Source organism: Rhinoraja longicauda, chromosome 23, assembly GCF_053455715.1.
Source record: "Rhinoraja longicauda isolate Sanriku21f chromosome 23, sRhiLon1.1, whole genome shotgun sequence".
In the NCBI taxonomy this organism is placed as follows: Eukaryota; Metazoa; Chordata; class Chondrichthyes; order Rajiformes; family Arhynchobatidae; genus Rhinoraja; species Rhinoraja longicauda.
This window is the reverse complement of record NC_135975.1, coordinates 35052904-35069033: the sequence shown is the minus strand read 5'-3', so window position 1 is coordinate 35069033 and position 16130 is coordinate 35052904. Positions and strand designations below refer to the sequence as shown.

The 16130-nt window shown below is 45.7% G+C and overlaps 1 protein-coding gene across 1 annotated transcript in view; it reads right to left on the bottom strand.

Moving 5' to 3' along the window:
- The window catches only part of metap2a (methionyl aminopeptidase 2a), a 28702-nt gene extending 17688 nt beyond the window's left edge, over positions 1–11014 (bottom strand). Inside the window, exons 1-4 of the mRNA XM_078420050.1 lie at positions 10799–11014; positions 8231–8338; positions 8079–8144; positions 2259–2361 (exon numbers count right to left, since the gene is read on the bottom strand). Of these exons, the coding sequence (XP_078276176.1) occupies positions 2259–2361; positions 8079–8144; positions 8231–8338; positions 10799–10970 (449 nt within the window). The 5' untranslated portion in view covers positions 10971–11014. The remainder of the gene's footprint in view (positions 1–2258; positions 2362–8078; positions 8145–8230; positions 8339–10798) is intronic.
- Positions 11015–16130: the final 5116 nt, after the last annotated feature.

The window sequence follows — 16130 nt, the reverse complement described above, 5'->3', positions numbered from 1 at the left end:
AAACACGTGGGAATTCCCAGGCCGGGGAGCTGCTGGCCCCCGGGAGCTGCTGGCCCCACGCGGTGCTCTCTACCTCACTTTATATTCCCAATTGAGCAAGAAATACACAGTAAAATCATATTTAAAATGCCTTCCTCAGTAATTAAGTTGCATCATAATATAGTTGTCCAAGTCCAAATCATAGATTCCCACTGCCTTATGACCTCAGTTTAAGTGCTTTGACCTGTATATTGCTACTTGCTCAACAAATAAAATCCAATCCATGGCTGCAAATACAAACCAATAAATAGAATCAAACAAGCCAGAATGTCCAATGATAATGCACCCGAGTGGATTATTTGCCAGTTTAAGATCACTTTTTCTCCCAATTTGGCATGATTCCATTTCAACAGGAGGCTGCTAAATGACCAATGAGCTGGAGTGGCTTGCTGGCCACATGGTTGGCTCCACTCAAACTATTTTAATGCCCAATACAATGTTTACATGCTAATAGCCCAGAAACAATAGACAGAGCCAGACTAGGTACTGCTTGCCAACGCAAAAGCCCAAGAATCAACTTTTACCGAGAACAGTCCTGCTTGCTTCTTTGAGCCATTATTTATAATTTGTTTCAGGAGAATTTATCAATTGTTTAGATTTAACCAATAACTATTTTACAGCACAAAATAAAAAATGTGCATTTCCCAAAAGAAATCAGCTTCTGAAAGAAATGTCTACTTTCGATTAGTTTAGAGATACAGGTGGAAACAGGCCTTCAGGCCCACCGAGTCTGCACCGACCAACAACCCCCATTACACCAGCACACGCTACACACGAGGGACTATTTACAATTTAGCCAATTAACTTACAAACCTGTATGCCTTTGGAGTGTGGGAGGAAGCCAGAGCACCTGGGTAAAACTCATGCAGTCACGGGGAACACTTACAAACTCCATACAGACAGCACCTGTAGTCAGGATCAAACACGGGTCTCTGGCGCTGTAAAGAAGCAACTCTACCGCTGCACCAACGTGTCACCCTGACCTTCAAGAAAGTGCCATTACATATAGCTCCATAACTATCAGGCAGATTCAAGCACAAATAAGGAAGTCTGAACCCTAACTAAAATTTAGGGTGTGGAATTGAAGGATGCACAAACACTCACAGTGCATTTACCAAAATGTACGTGATACAAGTTCATTTGATTATTACAGATAAGTAGTGATTAATTTATCCAAATCTGTCCCCATTGAAGGATGGCAGAGTAGCACAGCAGATAACAATTCTGTCACGTAATTTTGATGGGACCAGAATTCGATCCTAAATTCCCATACTGTTCAGACGGTCTTCCTGGGACTGCATGAGTTTCCCCAGGTGTGAGTTTCCTCACACATCCCAAAGGCGTGCTAGTGGGTAGGCAAACGGTTAATGTAAATTACATCTTATGGTGGATGAAAGGAAAAATCAGGGGGAAGTTGATGGACATGCAAGAGACAATAGGTTGCAGAGAAATACAGAGGAATGGGATTGATCTGAGCGCTGACATCTTCAGTTCAAGATGGCGTGCAAAAGTATTTCAGTGGCCACCCCATTGCGGAATTCAATTGTTTCTCAATTCCATAAATCTCACCACCACACTTTGGGCAAACTTTGAGTGTTAAATTTCTTTATTATCAAACATTGTGCTTCTTTCACCAATTTAAACCCAAATTCTTTTTTCCTTTTATATTTTTTAAATAGAATTTTGGATTTACATTTACACACCATTTGATGATTTTGTTTCTAAAATGGCATACTACTGAAACATAGAACAACGCTGGCATTAACCTGGTGGCTTGAGATTGTTTTGAAATAAATGCCCAACGCAAGCAACAACTGCAATCTCAAATATTTGACAGTAGGTTTGAGAATAAGCACTTAAATAAAATCCATATTGTAAAAATGGTTGTAGCTCAAGGGAAACATTGAGTATAGAGTTTAATTTGCATGCAACGTTATTCAGATTGGGAATGCTCGATAGCCAAGTCTTGTGTGCATTAAGTAACATCCACCATCACGCCCTTCAAAAATGCAAAGCACTTATTCAATAGAAACAATTATGTAATGATATTGGAGTCATCCATACAAGTTCCTCACACCAAAGAAAAATCAAGCTGATGTTTACAGACTTTGTAGTGAAGACACTAAGACCCCAATGGATCAATAACAAAAACTTATTTGAAAGATCATGAGGAATTTATCACTCTGAAAGGAGAAATTATGCTCAAAATAAGAACTTACCCATCCTGTAAAGGTGGATATTCACACTCCTGTCCTTTAAGAAATATGCCAGAGGGAAACAACTCGCAAATGGGAATGGAAGGAGGATCTGTCTGCACTTTTGCTGTCATTGATAAAAGCATTAAGACATGTTTTAGTGATTGTGACAAACATGAAAGTGTATTAAGATCCATTGCACTACTGTTCTGTCATTGAATTTGATCTTAGCTGATCGGTGTCATGCCATTCCTAACATTAGCTCCATAATCATTATACCTTTCCTGAAATAAAAAATGAATCAGTTTTGAAATATTCAGTTAACCTCAGCCTCAACTGTCTTTTTGGAGTGGTGTTCCAAATATCTATTACTACTCGTGAAGAGACACATCATAACAACAAATATCTTAGTTCGCACTTTAAGTTCCCTTACGTTATATTCCTCAGAGGTAATAGACTTTCTAGCAATGCTGCAAAGTTCTACAATCGGCCTAAATGAGCATGTGAGCAGAGAGCTAGTGCATTTCATTCAGGAGAATTCTCAGAGTGCAGGTGGTTGGAATATGGCAAGCCACAGAAAATAGGTGAACAGGGGAAGAATTTTTAAAATAGTTTAATTAATAACATTCAATGGATGGTTAAGTGGAAGATAAAGCACAGGTACCTAGGCCAGCTTGCTTTCTGTCCAAAATGAAAGTGATCATGAATGTAGGCAATTACTGGATTAACTGTCCACAGCCAGTGTAGGATATGCCCCATGCAGAATGTTGGAACTGACTGAAAAGGCTGCATTAAAACAGGAAACCATGGATTTTTTTAACAGCAACCCTGGCCTGTTCTGACAGCAACAAAGCAAAATATCTGAAGTTATAGAATTTGATCTTGAGCTCCTGAAATTTAAGTTAGGCCTCAGTACAAAGCAGTAATGGACAGGTGGTTCAGTGGAAGGATCAGGAAGCTGAGTCACCACAATTGACTGAATGCTACTGTTTATCAAAGTTCTCACCCAATGTGTTGGAGTTTCAGTGTACAGTAGACGACACTGAACATTAGAGTAGAGCACACAGTAATGGGAGGGCAAGTGAACTGATCCTTCACCTGGAAGGTGTGATCGAGCCTTTGAACACTGGGAAGAAAAGTGGTAAAGGGACAGACGCAGCAACTCTCAAGAGTTGATGGGAAAGTGCTGCAAGAAGAGGTGGTCAGTGGGAACCCACGGGCCACAGATTTATGAAGGGAATGGCCTCTTCGGACTGCTGGGAGGGGCGGTGGAATTGCATTGAAGTGGGTAGAAATCACAAAGTATAACTTGTCAATGCAGAGATTGGTGGGGTGGAATCGAAGGCCAGGGGAATTCAAAAAGTCTGAAGAAGGATCTCGACCTGAAACTACACCCATTCCTTCTCTCCAGAGATGCTGCCTGTCCCGCTGAGTTACTCCAGCACTTTGTGTCTACCTGCGATTTAAACCAGCGTCTGCAGTTCCTTCCTACACAAAAAGGTTGCACTATGGGTTCACAAATATTTCAATTAAATTGCCCTCAATCTCCCATCTTCAAGAAAACTCAAACCTCTCTGTGCAATCTGCCGTCAAAATGTAATCATTAATCCCAGTATTATTCTAGTGAGGTGATACATTTCCCAAATTATCCGTCTTCAGCAATAAACACAGCACTTCAAATGCTGTTTCACCAGATTTTCCCCCTCAATATAGCCACAACTGTAAACGTTCACCCTTTCCACTATTTTTATAATCCATCTCTTGAAATCCGATAGCCTTAATTGCCCTTGTCCTTTACCTTCAGCCCATCATGGCTGATCTATCTCTCCCTCTCAATCCCATTCTCCTGCTTTCACCCCATAACCCCTGATACCAGTACAAATCAACAACTAACCAGTACTAATCTCTGCCTTAAAAATATTCACCGACTTGGCCTCCACAACAGCCGCCTATGGCAATGAATTCTAGATTCACCACCCTCTGACTAAAAAAACTCCTCCTCATCTCTTTTCTAAAGGTACATCATTTAATTTTGAGGCTATGGCCTCTGGCCCCAGACTCTACCACTACTCCACAGCTCTACCTCTACAGATCTTTCCTAGATTTTCTTTTCTAATCTTCTGGCAAGTTTTCCAATTCACAGGACTAGTTTTTAATCAAATGTTTTCTGGAAGAGCATAATTTGGGCAACAGCAGTGGGTTTTTTTTCCCTGAATATCCTGGTGTAGAAAATGAGCCACTTGCAGAATGTTTGTCTACCTTATTGGACATGCGGAAAACCACTCAAGATGTCAAAGGTTAGACCCTCTTCGCACTGTAAGATTTATCAAAAACCTGAGCTGCAGCCTCTCTGCAAACTCTGACACGGTAGCGCAGCGGTAGAGTTGCTGCTTTACAGCGAATGCAGCGCCGGAGACTCAGGTTCGATCCTGACTACGGGTGCTGCACTGTAAGGAGTTTGTACGTTCTCCCCGTGACCTGCGTGGGTTTTCTCCGAGATCTTCGGTTTCCTCCCACACTCCAAAGACGTACAGGTATGTAGGTTAATTGGCTGGGTAAATGTAAAAAATTGTCCCTAGTGGGTGTAGGATAGTGTTAATGTGCGGGGATCGCTGGGCGGCACGGACTTGGAGGGCCGAAAAGGCCTGTTTCCGGCTGTATATATATGATATGATGATAAAGCAAATATCCATTTAACAGAAAGCTATTTATATGGTATTAATCTGGAGCAATTGCAGGGTCACATCCTGTACAGCTTGGGGAAATAGCTAAGACTGCTGCTCCCCATTATTGCTTTTACTAGATCTATGCATTTTTCGGCAAAGACTGCCCCATATGAGGCTCTGTGGTTTCTCCCCAGTTAGATTCCTGAGATTTTGCTTTTGAAAGTGACACATAGAGACTAAGAGTGGATAATCTCTAAATGGGAGTAACACGATGGAAACTAAATATTTATCCATTGTGCATTTAACAAGGCATTAACTTTCTATTTGGTCAAGTTTGACTGTCTCTACCAGTTTATCTGTAGGCATACAAAACTAGCAATGCAGGTGAATTATCTGCAATATTATAATGAGGACAACAAGAGATTACTTGGTGGGTTGTGCCATAAAAAAACAGCAGTGTTTAAAAATATAGGTTTGCCATTGGATATGTTTCAGGAGGTAATAAATCTAGCAGAGTGTAATTTACTGTAGATTGCAACATTTATTGAAATAGTATCCTTAATATAATTCTAAAAAAAAATCTATCCTTGACACAAAACTATACAGGACTCCTGAACTACTATCTAATTCATTGGTGACCTTCGGAGTATCCTTGATCGGACTTTACCTTTACCTTTACCTTCACTTTACCTTTATCATGTATCTATACACTGTAAATGGCTCGATTGTAATCGTGTATTGTCTTTCCGCTGACTAGATAGCATGCAACAAAAGCTTTTCAATGTGCTTCGGTACATGTGACAATAAACTAAATTAACTCTTCAGAGAGACAAATTAGAAAGATTGGTACCTCACTGAAGAAATAAGGAAGATCAAAATTTGGTCAAAAGGCAAACTTCAAAGAATGAAATAAACAGGTTCACTGCACTGCACAAGACCCGGAATAAGAGAGTTCTAGTCAGGACGGGACAGAATTCCAGGTAAAGTTGGAGATCGGCAAATAATTTAAAAACTAGGGTGATCATATTAAAATCAGTGGATATTGAGACTTTGGAGATATGACAGATAGGATGGTAAGTGAGATTTGATGCAGAATGGAATATTGCCGAGTTCTGGACAAGTTGGTTTACATTATCAAAGTGTACCCAGCTCCAGTGGAGTTCCTATCTCAGATATGGTTTTTACTCATCCCTAGCCGTCACTTTACCAGAATCAAGGCAAATACTCTGCAGCATATAAATGTTAACTGTAAATGCTCTCCTTGTTTAATTACAAGAGGTCATCCTCAGCAGAAAGTTTATCAACCTGTCAAAGTGTTGCTTAGACGGAAACCAGAATGGAACTGCCCAGCACATTACAGAGGTTTGACAATCTAAAATGCTTTGAGACCTGGCAAGGAGGTCTGCTGAGAACGATGAGGGACCAACTTGACTCTAACGAGCACTTCTGTAACATTGTCACGCCAGAAACGTGGAGACTCTGTGTACTTTGGGTATTGTATGCAAAACAAAGAAGTTCACTGTACCTAGGTACACACGACAATAAAGTATCATTGAAGATAGACACAAAAGGCTGGAGTAACTCAGCGGGACAGGCAGCATCTCTGGAGAGAAGGAATGGGTGACGTTTCAGGTCCGAAGGGTCTCCACCCAAAACGTCACCCATTCCTTCTCTCCAGAGATGCTGCCTGTCCCGCTGAGTTACTCCTGCTTTTTGTGTCTATCTTCGGTTTGAACCAGCATCTGCAGTTCCTTCTTACACAAAGTATCATTGAATCCTTGAGGCAACAAAGTGATTATGTGAGTTTTAATTATTTATTTTTAGTGGTGTGACAAAATAGCTTGTGTTTTAATTTTTTCTACCAAATCTTTGCTGCAGTTGTAAACTCTGATCATGCCTTCCTACTTTGCAGCCTACTATTAACATTGTTCTCGCTTATGGGTAAATAGAGCATTTCTTTCTTCGTCCCGTTGATTACTGGAAAAAAGTCGTTATCCTATTCACAACCTCATCATAACTTTAACCATGTTTGAAAGTCACATGAAACTCCTGTGCAATGAGAAGGACATTTATTATTGCCCGGCAACGTTCTAGTAAATTTGCATTGCCAACTTTCTATTGAGCAACTATCCTTTGGTTAATGCAGTGCTCAAAACTAAACAGACATCTTGTTTTTGGAGTTCTACTAAGGTTTGTTATATTTAAATTTGTCTTTGCTTTGACCTTTATAGTGCGTGTCTTGTCATGAAACATTTGATACCAGGATATAACTTGTATCAATCAAAACAGATAGGATTTCCTCTCCAGAAAAGATAAAATTTTATGGATCATCACCAAGTGGATCCTTTTAAAATTTATGGAAGGTTTTAATTGAATGGACCAACAATACTTCCACTGATGGGGGAGAGGTGGTGGTGTTTGAGCAAAATGTAGATGTTAACTCCTCAGATTGCCATTATGAAATCATGTAGGGAATGCAGATCCAACTTCTAGGAAGTTGGGTCCTTGCCCAAAGGCCATGACGAGAGTTAAAGGCATTGATGCCGTAGTTTAGTTTACAGATACAGCACGGAAACAGGCCCTTTGGCCCATCGAGTCCGCACCGACCAGCGATCCCCACACACTAACACTATCCTACACACACTAGGGACAATTTACAATTATACCATGCCAATTAACCTACAGACCTGTACGTCTTTGAAGTGTGGGAGGAAACTGGAGATATCAGAGAAAACCCACGTAGGTCACAGGGAGAACGTACAAACTCTACATTCCGTTATAAGGAAGCTAAAAACATTCATAAGATACACAAACAAAAATTGCTGGAAACAATTAAGTAAGGCAAAGGAAAGAAACAGAATGTATTTGGGTGAATACAGTTCACAAAACAAACTAACAGAGGGGGTTCAACCTGAAATATTAACTCTTTTCTCCACAGATGCTGCTGAATGTTTCTAGCATTTTCTGTATTTACTTCATACCGCTTTTCTTTACATTTTCACATACATGAGGGAGAGCAGAGGAATGGGGTTATCTTAAATGAGTCGAGGAAGGGAGCAGCCCGAATGGCAGGATGGACTTTTGTGCTGAATACACATTGTATGCTTTTATTCAGTTGAGATATAGTGGATCCTAATCGCATCAGCCACTTTTCCAGATTTATAAAAATTCCACTTACGTCCTTTCTTCTTTTTCTTCTTCTTCTTCTTCTTGGCTGCAGCACTTTCACCTTCACCATCTCCCTCTGTTAAATTAGCAAGCGTGTTCCACTTTAGTGTAATTCATAAAACAAGCAATCACAAAGTTCCTTCCCTTCCTCAGTGTACTTGCCTTCTTCACCTTCTTCCTCTTTTTCCTTGTCTTCGATTATCTGCTTTTCCAGCTGCTTTGTTACATCGTCAACTCCCGCAGATTCTTTCTCACATTCATTTTGTCCTCCTTCAGATGAACAAATTTCAGAGTCAGAGTTCTACAACATAGAAACATTCCCTTCCTCCTATCGTGACTAACCCAACCATTATGTGCATCCATATTAATCCCACTTACCCAAATTAACTCCTATGCTTTACTCATTCACTTATCTGTCCCGGTGCCTTTGAAATGTCGTTACTGTTCCTGTCCTTAGCACCCCCTCTGGCAGTTCATTCTGGATAACAAGTACTCCGTATGAAACATCCTCAGGTCCCCTCAAAAACTACTCCCTCTCACCTCAAACTTATGGCCTCAAGTTTGTTAATGAGATTGTCAAGTGCCTTTGGCATTCCCCCTCAGAGTGCAGTGCCTATATCAGAATATTTTTAATGCAGGTTGTACAGATACTTGACATACAATGGGGTAAAAGATTATTGTCTGTAGAAGGGAATGGGAAAGTTGAAGTTTAGTCTAAACAGCCATCCCCTCATTAAATGGAAGAATAGGCAGAGGGACCATGTCTTCCACTCTTGCTCCAAATTTCTATGTTTATATTTGACTAGGCTTGTATTCACTGGAGTTTAGAAGGATGAGAGGGGATCTTATAGAGATGTATAAAATTATAAAAGGACTGGACAAGGTAGATGTAGGAAAAATGTTCCCAATGTTGGGGGAGTCCAGAACCAGGGGCCACAGTCTTAGAATAAAGGGGGGGTCATTTAAAACTGAGGCGAGAAGGAACTTTTTCACCCAGACAGTTGTGAATTTGTGGAATTCTCTGCCACAAAGGGCAGTGGAAGCCAAATCACTGGATGGATTTAAGAGTTAGATAGAGCTCTAGGGGCTAGTGGAATCAAGGGATATGGGGAGAAGGCAGGCACGGATTACTGATTGTGGATGATCAGCCATGATCACAATGAATGGCGGTGCTGGCTCAAAGGGCCGAATGGCCTCCTCCTGCACCTATTTTCTGTGTTTCTGTTTCTAATTTTACAGCAAATTGTAGGACCCCTGCCACTGAACCAAGATCAGACTGGCTGGCATAACTGGGCCTTTGAACATGAAATCTTCCAACTATATAAGGAAGTGAACACTGCACACCAGAAAAGGCCTGGACTACTCTTCCCCAATGAAGAACAAATGCAAAAAATTGCTTCAGGCCCTTCGACAAGCCGAGGGTGACAATAATAAAAGGCATCTATTTAGTTTTCACATCACTTTTTTCATAGTCATATAAGCAAAGAATTATGTGGATAATATTGTTGAAGTTCTGTCTTTCCTTCCATCAGTAAAATAATAATTCACTTTCATTACATTTTGTTGAACAATAATTCACTTTCAGTTCAAGAGATCTTACTGTGTCCAAACTGTTGAGTTCATCTACATTAGATGACCGAACTTCAAAAGTAATTTGTTGAAGGTGACATACTGAGATTTGAAAATACGTTAAGTGCGAGTTCCTTTTTAATTTGCCTTCTTGCATATCACTCACTCCATGTTAGGCTTGAAGGGTTGTATTACAAGGCAACATTGATTTCTATGGTTAGATCCGCAACATCTGCTAAATCATTTCATTTTTATTGAATCTAATTGCCAACATTACTAAAGCACTCTTCAAAAGTATTAAGTCAGACTCTTGACATTATTTAAATGTATTTTCTAGACATAAAATTGATTCCATATCAACATTAAATCAATTCCCTGGAACAAGAATGATGAAAATAGGAAGATGAGTTATAAACCTTGGACTCTGAAAATCACAGTAAATGGCCAGTTACATGAATGTATTAAACATTTTATATAATACCTACATATACATGAAGCCCAGTGTTTTTTCTACACACACCCTGCACCATCTAAATACATACGCCGTTCAGCTTCACAGAAAGCCCCCGTGTTGTTCGGTGCAGGAAGAAACTACAGATACTGGTTTACACCGCAGATGGACACAAAATGCTGGATTAACTCAGCGGGACAGGCAGTTAGATCGGGTAGCATCTCAGGAGAGAAGGAGTAGGTGACATTTCGGGTCGAGACGAGAGTCTGAAGAAGGGTCTCGACCCGAATCCTCACCCCATCCTTCTCTCCCGCGATACTGCCTCTCCCGCTGTCAGTTACTCCCGTATTTTGTGTCTGCCTCCGTGTTGCTAAAGCTAAGTTCCGTATAGGGCCATGATGTCCCCACACTGACGAGGTGGGGTTGGAAAAACAGGGCGGGGAGGGCGATGAGTGTGAGTGTGTTACGGTGGGACATTAAATACCCTGAGGTGAGGTGGTGGAGAGGAGCGGAAGGCCCATGTGGCGGCGGGTCCGGCGGCCTGCTGGCGGAAGGGAGGAGGCCGACAGTCTGTCAGCGGGACTGCCCGGGACTGCGCGGCCCGGCCCGGCAGCGCCCACCCAGCCCAGCCCGGCCCAGCCCAGCCCAGCCCAGCCCGGCCCACTGGCCCACCCCAGCCCGGCCCGGCCCGGCCCAGCCCCGACACTCACCGCCCTTGCCCTTCCTTTTCTTCTTCTTTTTCTTTTTGGTGCTGTCCTCGGCCACCTCGTCGTCCTTGTCCTGGGGGCCGCCGTTCACCAGGTGCTGGGCCTCGGCCACTATGGGGCCTCCCTCTCCCTCGCCGCCACCGGCCGCCTCCACCTTCGCCGCCTGCTCCGCCATGTTGGGTGGGTGGAGGGGAGGGGAGGGGAGGGGGGGGAGAGAGGCAGCGCGCAGGCGCGGGGCTCGTGACGCGTCCGCCACAATCATGGGGCGGGGCCTCGCGGACGTCCGTGACGTCACCCGCGAACGGTCAACCCCAGCCCGTGACGTCACCCGCGAACGGTCGCACAGTGACGTCAACCGCGAACGGTCAACCCCACCCCGTGACGTCACCCCCACCCCCCACCCGCCCGTGACGTCAGCCCCCCACCCGCCCATGACGTCACCCGCTGCCGGTCACCCCCCCCCACCAGCCCGTGATGTCACCCACCATCGGACACCCTCCCCGCCCGTGATGTCACCCACCAACGGTTACCCCCCGCCCGTGACGTCACCCGCTAACGGTCACCCTCCCCGCCCGTGACGTCACCCGCTAACGGTCACCCTCCCCGCCCGTGACGTCACCCACCAACGGTTACCCCCCGCCCGTGACGTCACCCGTTAACGGTCACCCTCCCCGCCCGTGACGTCACCTGCTAACGGTCACCCTCCCCGCCCGTGATGTCACCCACCAACGGTTACGCCCCCGCCCGTGACGTCACCCGCTAACGGTCACCCTCCCCGCCCGTGACGTCACCCACCAATGGTCACCCCCCGCCCGTGACGTTACCCACCAATGGTCACCCCCCGCCCGTGATGTCACCCGCTAACGGTCACCCTCCCCGCCCGTGATGTCACCCGCTAACGGTCACCCTCCCCGCCCATGACGTCACCCACCAACGGTTTCCCCCCCGCCCGTGACGTCACCCGCTAACGGTCACCCCATGACTTCACCCACCAACGGACCCCCCCCCCCCCCCCCGCTGGAGACAAGGTGCGGACATCAGGTCCTTCGGCCCCTCCCACTCCCGCCAACACCACTAGCACTATTCTACACACACTAGGGACTTTACCAATCTTTACCGTAACCAATTAACCTGTAGACCTGTACGTCTTTGCAGTGTGGCAGGAAACCGGTGCACCCGGGGAAAACCCACGCAGGTCACGGGGAGAATGTACAAACTCCGTTCAGACAGCACCCGTAGTCAGGATCGAACCCTGGTCTCAGGCAGTAGCTCTATCGCTACACCCCCATGCCACCCCTTCTCATTAAACTTTGAAGATACACTGAGGAAACATGTCTTTCAGCCCCACCGAGTCCGCCCAGACCAACGATCACCTTATACTAACACTGCCCCACACACACTAGGGACAATTTACATCTTTTACCAAAGTCAATAATGACCCACGACCTGAACGTCTTTAGAGTGTGGGAGGAAACTGGAGCACATTACTATCGCAATGTTTAAGAAACAATTTGGCAGGTACATGGATAGTGTAGGAAGTAACTGCAGATGCTGGTTCAAACCGAATATAGGCACAAAATGCTGGAGTAACTCAGCGGTGCAGGCAGCATCTCTGGGGAGAAGGAACGGGTGACATTTCGGGTCGAGAACTGTCTTCAGACGGATGGGACAAGTTTCGAGGGATATGGGACAAACACATGTAGATGATACTAGTGTACATGGGACATCGAGTCTTAGAGTGATAGAGTGAGTGATACAGTGTGGAAACAGGCCCTTTGGCCCAACTTGCCCACACCGTCCAAAATGTCCCAGCTAAACTAGTCGCACCTGCCCGCGTATGGTCCATACACCTCCAAACCTGTCCTATCCATGTACCTGTCTAACTGTTTCTTAAATGTTGGGATAGTCAACTAACCTCCTCTAGTAGCTTGTTCCATACACCCACCACCCTTTGTGTGAAAATGTTACCCCTCAGATTCTTATTACCTACTCTGGGTAAGAGGCACTGTGAATCTACCCGATCTATTCCTCTCATGATATTATACACCTCAATAAGATCACCCCTCATCCTCCTGCGCTCCAAGGAATAGAGACCCAGCCTACTCAATCTCTCCCTATAGCTCAGACCCTCTAGTCCTGGCAACATCCTTGTAAATCTTCTCTGTACCCTTTCCAGCTTGACAACATCTTTCCAATAACATGGTGCTCAGAACTGAACACAATACTCGAAATGCAGCCTCACCAACGTCTTATACAACTGCAACATGACCTCCCAACTTCTATACTCAATACTATAACCGATGAAGGCCAATGGGCCAAACATCTTTTTAACCACCCTATCCACCTGCGACTCCACCTTCAAGGAGCCATGCACCTGCACTCCTAGATCCATCTGCCTTGTGATTCACTGTGGAGGACCTGCCCATGTTAGACCTCACATTTCTCTGTATTAAATTCCATCAACTAATCCTCAGCCCAGCTGGCCAATCGATCAAGATTCTGCTGCAATTTTCACAACCATCTGCAAAACCACCCACTTTTGTATCATCTGCAAAAACCTGCTAATCTTGCAGGAGGAGACTTATCGTATCCTCAAGGACTACAGCCGTGGGAGATGCAGCTCCTGACTGACAGAGTGAGGGAACTGGAATTGCTGCCGGATGGCCTCAGGATCATCCAGGATCATATAGGGCGGTCACGGTGGCGCAGCGGTAGAGTTGCTGCCTTACAGCAAATGCAGCGCCAGAGACCCTGGTTCCATCCCGATTACTGGTGCTGTCTTTACGGAGTTTGTACGTTCTCCCCGTGACCTGCGTGGATTTTCTCTGAGGTCTTCGGTTTCCTCCCACACTCCAAAGACGTACAGGTTTGCAGGTTAATTGGCTTGGTAAATGTAAAAATTGTGTGCGTAGCATAGTGTTAATTTACGGAATCGCTGGTCGATGCGGACCCGTTGGGCTGAAAGGCCTGTTTCCGTGCTGTATCTCTAAATCAAAACAGGACCTTCATAGATAGAAGTTCCAGTTAGTTGCAGGCAGAAGGTAGATGAGTGACCATTAGGAAAGGGAATAGGCAGGGAGTGCACCTAACCCTTCTAGCCATCCTCCAGAACATGTATACTCTTTATAAGACTGTGAGGGCCTGGCGACCACTCAAAGGAGAACAGCGGCAACAGTCAGGACTGTGGCACTGCGCCAGGCTCTGAGGCACAGAAAGGATGAAGTCAGATAGGGCTATGGAGATAGGAGATTCATTAGTCAAGGGGCATGTTGGCCAGTGTGGGCAGGTTGGGCCAAAGGGACCATTTCCACACTGTATGACTCTATGACACCTGGAGAAAACCCACATGGTCACGGGGAGAATGTATAAGCTCCGTACAGCACCCATAGTCAAGATCAAACCCTGGTTCTCTGGCTCTGTAAGGCACCAACTCTACCACTGCACCACTTCTCTTTAGACTTTAGAGATACAGCGAGGAGACAGGCCCTCTGGCCCACCGAGTCCACACTGACCAGCGAGGAGACAGGCCCTCTGGCCCACCGCATCCACACTGACCAGCGAGGAGACAGGCCCTCTGGTCCACCACGTCCACACTGACCAGCAAGGAGACAGGTCCTCTGGCCCACCGCGTCCACACTGACCAGCAAGGAGACAGGCCCTCTGGCCCACCGAGTCCACACTGACCAGCGATCTCCTTACACCAGCACTTTCCTACACACCCTGGGGACAATTTACAATCTTTGCCAAAGTCAATTGACCTGTAAACCAGTATATCTTTGGAGTGTCAGAGGAAACTAGAGCCCCTGGAGAAAACCACACATCATTGAGAGAACGTACAAACTCCGTATAGACAGCACCCGTAGTCAGGATCAAATCCAGGTCTCTGGTGCTGTGAGGCAGCAACTCTACTGCTGCGCCACCATGTCTCCCCAACATGCTTGGACAACATGGCGACCAGAGGTAGGCACAAAATGCTGAAGTAACTCAACAGGCCAGGCAGCATCTCTGGACCACTTCTTCAGATTGAAAGTAAAGGGGAGGAACTGGAGGCGGGAAATGCAAACTCTGTAGAGGGAGGGAAATCAGTGGAAGAGGGTCTGGGGAAGTGTTTTGTTACGTGCTAACCAGTCAGCGGAAAGACAATGTATGATTACAATCGAGCCATCCACAGTGTTCAGATACATGATAAAGGAGATAATGTGAATAATGTTCAGTGCAAGATAAGGTCAGGTAAAGTACAATCAATGATAGTCTCCAATGAGGTAGATAATTGTTCAGGACTGCTCTCTAGTTGTTGGTTGCCCGATAACAGCTGGCAAGAACTAGCCCCTGAATCTAGAGGTATGCATTTTCACACTTCTATACTTTTTGCCCGATGGGAGAGGGGAGAAGAGGGAGTGGCCGGGGTGAGAATAATCCTTGATGATGCTGCTGGCCTTGCTGAGGCAGCAGGAAGTGTAGATGGACGTAATGGAAGGGAGGTTGGTTTGTGTGGTGGTCTGGACTGTTCCCAAACCATGCTATGGTGAAAGGGGCAGGGTATGGGAGAATTAGGTGGGCACCAGGGTAGTGGAAGGAAGGGGTTGGGTATGAATCTGCTTCTTGGGCTGTGTTTGTGAGCCTGTGTTTATGAGAGTGCTTTATGAAAACATAAGGAACAGGAGCAGGTGGGCCAGTCTGTCCTTAAGGCCTAGGGTTGCCAACTGTCCCGTATTAGCCGGGACATCCCGTATATTGGGCTAAATTGCTTTGTCCCGTACGGGACTGCCCTTGTCCCGTATTAGGCCGCTGTAGGCCCGGACAGTGTAGGCCAGGAGGCCCGGGTGCCGCCTAACTGAGGTGGCCTAGCAAAAGCCTCCCGGCCCGGGCGGTCGCCATTGGGACCACGTGGCTGCTGGCTGGGTGAGGTCACGTGGGGGGGTGGGGGGGTGGGGCGGTGACGTCACCTTTTGTCCCTTATTTGGGAGTGAGAAAGTTGGCAACCCTAACCATATCTGGCCTGCTGTGCCATTCAACAAGGACGTGGCTACTCTTCTGCCTCAAACACCACCCTGCTGTGGACTTGTCATTCCTTTAGATAGACACAAAGTGCTGGAGCAACTCAACTGGTCAGGCAGGATCTCTGGAGAAAAAGGATGGGTGACATTTCGGGTCGGAAACCCATCTTCAGACTGAAAGTAAAGGGGAAGGAACTGGAGGTAGGAAAAGAGCAGAGCAAGGTAGGGCCAGCGACTGATGACCAAGTAGGGGTGGAGCCCACAATGGCCCACTGTTGGCTGGGGAAGAGGTGATAATGAAGGTAGACAAGGATGCGAACAGTGAAACTAGTAGGACA